At 38.5% G+C, this 4,714-nt stretch overlaps 1 protein-coding gene across 1 annotated transcript in view; it reads left to right on the forward strand.

Moving 5' to 3' along the window:
• The window catches only part of COL11A1 (collagen type XI alpha 1 chain), a 227,649-nt gene that overhangs the window by 18,837 nt on the left and 204,098 nt on the right, over positions 1-4,714 (forward strand). Inside the window, exon 4 of the mRNA XM_004699558.2 lies at positions 373-535. Within this exon, the coding sequence (XP_004699615.1) occupies positions 373-535 (163 nt within the window). The remainder of the gene's footprint in view (positions 1-372; positions 536-4,714) is intronic.

Here is a 4,714-nt window from a genome sequence, read left to right on the forward strand (position 1 = left end):
TCCACTTTGGATGAAAGCATTTACGTACATGGAAACTATTACTTACTTCATATCCTTCTCTAATCTCTATCAAATACCCTCATCAGGACACGGTGAGATTCAGCCTTTGTTGCAACCTTAAAAAGCAAAGCAAAGAATTCTTATCAACATCCTTCCGTGCATTTTATACTGATTGTGTTCTTTTGCAAGCCTAGCACTGTGAAAGGTAAACACAATGTGATAACCTGTTAACTGAGTAATTTATGAACCTTCATTTTAATACCATGTTGGCTCACCTTTACAAGTTAAAATATACTCCACTGTTTCTATATGAACGGTGACTCGGCAGCCTATCTCTTTGGAGCTCACAGGAAATCTCCTTGGCTTTCTTAGGTGGCATCGGGTAGCCATCAGCGTGGAGAAGAAAACAGTTACAATGATTGTTGATTGTAAAAAGAAAACTACAAAACCGCTTGATAGAAGTGAGAGAGCAATTGTGGATACCAATGGAATCACTGTTTTTGGAACAAGGATCCTGGATGAAGAAGTGTTTGAGGTAAAAACTTTAAAAATAAACCCAACTTTAAGCTGCATGTCATTAAATCCGATGGGCCAGTGTTACTAAATGATCACTACCAGTGACAGTCAATGTGGGTTGTAAAGTTGAAAATGTATAAGGGTGGCCTGCTTTCTTCTTCTGTGAGTGCAGTGTTGATGTTTACCATTGTTCAGGACAAGAATGACTAGACAAAGTAACTGTACTACCCGAGCAACATTGAGTGAGACTGGTCGCTTTGCATACTGCAGTGCTGTTCTCCTGGGAAGCACAAATAAATGGCTTTACTCTAAGTACTTTGTATTATTTTCTTTGGAGAAAATAACATTTTCTTCACTTCCATCCCTGGGATATTAACTTAGAGAAATGTAAAAGTCATATATTCTTCATTTGTCTGCTCACTGTCAATGTTTCCAAGGTAAAGCTGAGATACTATTGCAGAAGATGAAATTTGTTTTTTAAATCATTTTGTTTCTTTTCACTAAAGTTAAAATTCTATATTTTTCTTTTCACGAATGTTAAAGCTCTATTCACTAGTGTAAAAGCTACTTTTCAATTATATTTTATTAATTATAATAATCAAATTCTTTCTTTTCATACTTAGAATAATAATTCAACCTGGTTATTCATGCTTTAATTTTCACTTAATTATTAATAGAGCAAACAGATCTGAGTTTTGACCCTAGGGATGCATGCTGGACACCTTAATTGTTACCATAGTGATGTTACCATAGTCATACATGTTCTGAGTAATTTATTTTTCAAGGCACAATATATTATAGGTTAATAACCCTGTTTCACATAGGATGGTTGCTGTGTTTTGTTGATTTGTGACTATCTACTCACATAAGCATGTTTGTCTATGCCACTAATCCTGTATCAATATATCATACCATGGTGGCATGCATATGGATATGATGTTGAAGGTAGCCCACTGGCATTTTAAATAACAGTAGTGCCACTCAGGGTGGGTGGGTGTCAGCATGGCATACAGACTAAGATAGACAAGAAGACCTCTGTAAAGTGTTAAAGAACATAAGACTATGGTGTCCTTGATCCAAGCCAGTATATTTTCTATCACCCCACATCCTTTGAACAATTGGACCATGATTAAGGAATACCAGAGAGGAATTGTTGCTTTTGAATGATGGTGTGGGCATAGAGTGTTGACTGCACCAGGGACTACCAAAAGAATGAACAAGTACATTTATGGAGGAGCAAACTTAGGTCACTCTTTGGAAACTAGAATGACAAGACTGTCTCTCATACTTTGAACATGGTTTCAGGAGGGGAAAGTCTCTAGAAAAGGCCATCAAATGTTGTAAAGAGCAGATTCAGGTAAATAGAGGAAGACCTTCAAGTAGCTGGATTGACATTGTGGCCTGAAACAATGAGATCAACCATGATACTTTATTTGGCAGTGTTTCATTCTGTTTGAGACTGGGTTCCTTTGAGTCTCAATGGATTCCACAGCACCTAAGCACAATGGTATGCACACACACACAGTATATATATCTATATCTTTATCTCTATCTCTATATCTATATCATCGATATCTATATCTATCTATCTATCTATCTATCTATCTATCTATCTATCTATCTATCTATCTATCTATCTATCTATCTATCATCTATCTATCTCAGGCAGCAAATACATGCACAGGCCTATGTGAAATTATCCTTCAATTCAACTTTCAATTCATATTCCATTAACTTTTTGAAGCTTGCGTGTGCGCACACGTGTATGTGTGTGTGGAGAGAGAGAGAGAGAGAGAGAGAGAGAGAGAGCCAAACCAAACACCTTGTCATTAAGTCAATTCTAACTCCTAGCAATTCTATGTAGAATTTCTGAGATTGTAAATATGGGAGTAGACAGCTTCATCACTGTCTCCAGAGTGGAAGTGAACCTCTGACCTTGCAGATAGCAGCTTAATGTTTAATCCACAGTGCTATCTGGGCTTCTTATTTTCATATAAAGAACAAAATAAATTCAGAGTGGCATCTATCCTATTTTTTTCTGATTTTCTCCACTAATATGTAATAATATATATATATGTTGGTATATTATACAACACTAATTTACAGACTGGGGTTCAGATAATACACTTCTATATCATTGTCTATGCCAAAAAGTCAATTTCAGATTATAGCAACCTGATCAGACAGAGTAGAAGTGTCCCCTTTGGTTTTCTAAGGCTGAAAATTGAGGCATGGGTATAAGTATTTTTCCAGACTTAAATGTGAATGAAGGCTCATATTTTCATGGGTTACACCACTCTTTACAGAACCAGTCAGCCTGGTCTGTTTTATGATTTTGACTTTTGTTCCACGTTTTTCTCTCACTCTATCCAGGACCTTCCATTATGATCCTGTGTAGAACAGTTGTCAGTAGTAGTGGGACATCAAATTCTGTTTTCAAGCATGTGGAAACGAATGTTCATCTTGTCCATTAGTCCACTAGGCTAATTATTTCCATACATCTTTGATTGCCTTCACCCTTTCCTCTGGACAGGAAGAAGCCAATAGTTGCAACATAGTTATCTGCTCATCAGCTTTTAAAATCCCAGTTGCTACTCAGTGAAGTAGCTTGTAAAACATGATCTCTGTGGACTGTTATTTAAATTGACCTAGGAGTTCTTTGAAACTATGGTCCTTAGTCTTTAGGCCCACCAAATCAATCTCTCAAGGGCTTAGAATATATCTAAAACATTTTTGGGGTAAAATTTCCCCATTTGCTCTACCAGGAGTTGTGGTGGGGTAGTGGCTACACCTTGGACTCTGATCCATAAGGTCAGCAGTTCTACACCCATAGCCACTCCGTGGGAGAGAGAGATGAGGCTTTTAACTCCCGGAAAGAGTTACAGTCTCAGAAACCCATAGGAGCAGGACTACCCTGTCCTGTAGGGTCGCCATGAATCAGAATCGACTTCATGGGAATGAGATTAATATGTTCTACCACTATTCATGGACATAGTTGCAGCAAAAGCAAATGCCCATGTACAAATATCTTTTGCGAAACCTGTATATATTCATATTTATACTCCCACTATCCCTCCAATACTCATCCAGCCCATGTGTCGGTCTGTGAATCCACTTGCAGATCACCATTATTGCAAGGTTGTGTATGTAACAGTATTCACTCCCATTGCCTTTAACTCTTGCACTCTTCCCAGTGACCCTTGTCGCCTTCACTTTTTGAACCTTGGTAGGATTGTTTTGCGTTTCCCTTCATCCAGGTGAACATGTGTCTACTCTCTATCCAGTTATTTTCTAATCTTTCCGTCTTTGTATTATCTCACATACAATAGTCTCTACTTTGTCATCTAGATTCTATAATTCATTGCAATGATCATACAGTACTCACAAACATTATTCATTATTAAGGAGTTTATTAAGGAAGTTAACATATTACAATGCAAGTGAGAAGTGCTCAAGATATAGTTGTTCAGTCAGAACATGGTGCAAAGTTTTTTTGAGAACTGCTAATAAATGCCCAAGGGCATGCCACTCTACTGTATGCTGCAACCCAAAGGCGTTCAGCTCAAGTTCTGTGGGTCAGCGCATGCATCTCTCCTAATGAAGAGGCCAGAAGCACCCCATTCAGTAAGCTACAGCTTGAAGGCACTCAATTCTACCTTCTTGAGTCAGCAAGCCCAGCCCCCTCAATTGAATGCCCCATCACACAAGCCAGCCTCCTGCCCCAGAGCACTGTGGTCTGGGAAAACAAGCACTCTGTTTTATGTTCTGGCTCCTAGTTCTGCTGCCGCCCCTCTGCTATCACAGCTGTCTTGTGGATCCAGGAAGTACACTCGACAAGGAATTGGGGGTCCAGAGGACACACTCTACTCCTGGATGTTGTGGGTAGTGAAATCTGATCCCCCTTCTTAGCAGAATGGCAATCGAATCAACCTGTTAACAGGCAGATGGATCCTCTAACTTTCAGCATCTTATTACCCAGACCCATGCAGGAAAGGTTATTTGGTGGGAGTTACAGAGACTTGGACTAAAGAGAAACATTAAATATTTCACTGCCCCTGTACCCCCACCCCTGGTAAACATTCAGAATGCTTATTTTAGTTTGAAAACTTTTCAACTTTTCATAATTGTTGAAACTAGCAATATTATGCAACATTTGTCTATTGTAATTGACTAATATCATGTAGCATAATGTCATATA

Source organism: Echinops telfairi, unplaced genomic scaffold (assembly GCF_000313985.2).
Source record: "Echinops telfairi isolate 266 unplaced genomic scaffold, ASM31398v2 ScPeMD7_443;HRSCAF=831, whole genome shotgun sequence".
Classification (NCBI taxonomy): Eukaryota; Metazoa; Chordata; class Mammalia; order Afrosoricida; family Tenrecidae; genus Echinops; species Echinops telfairi.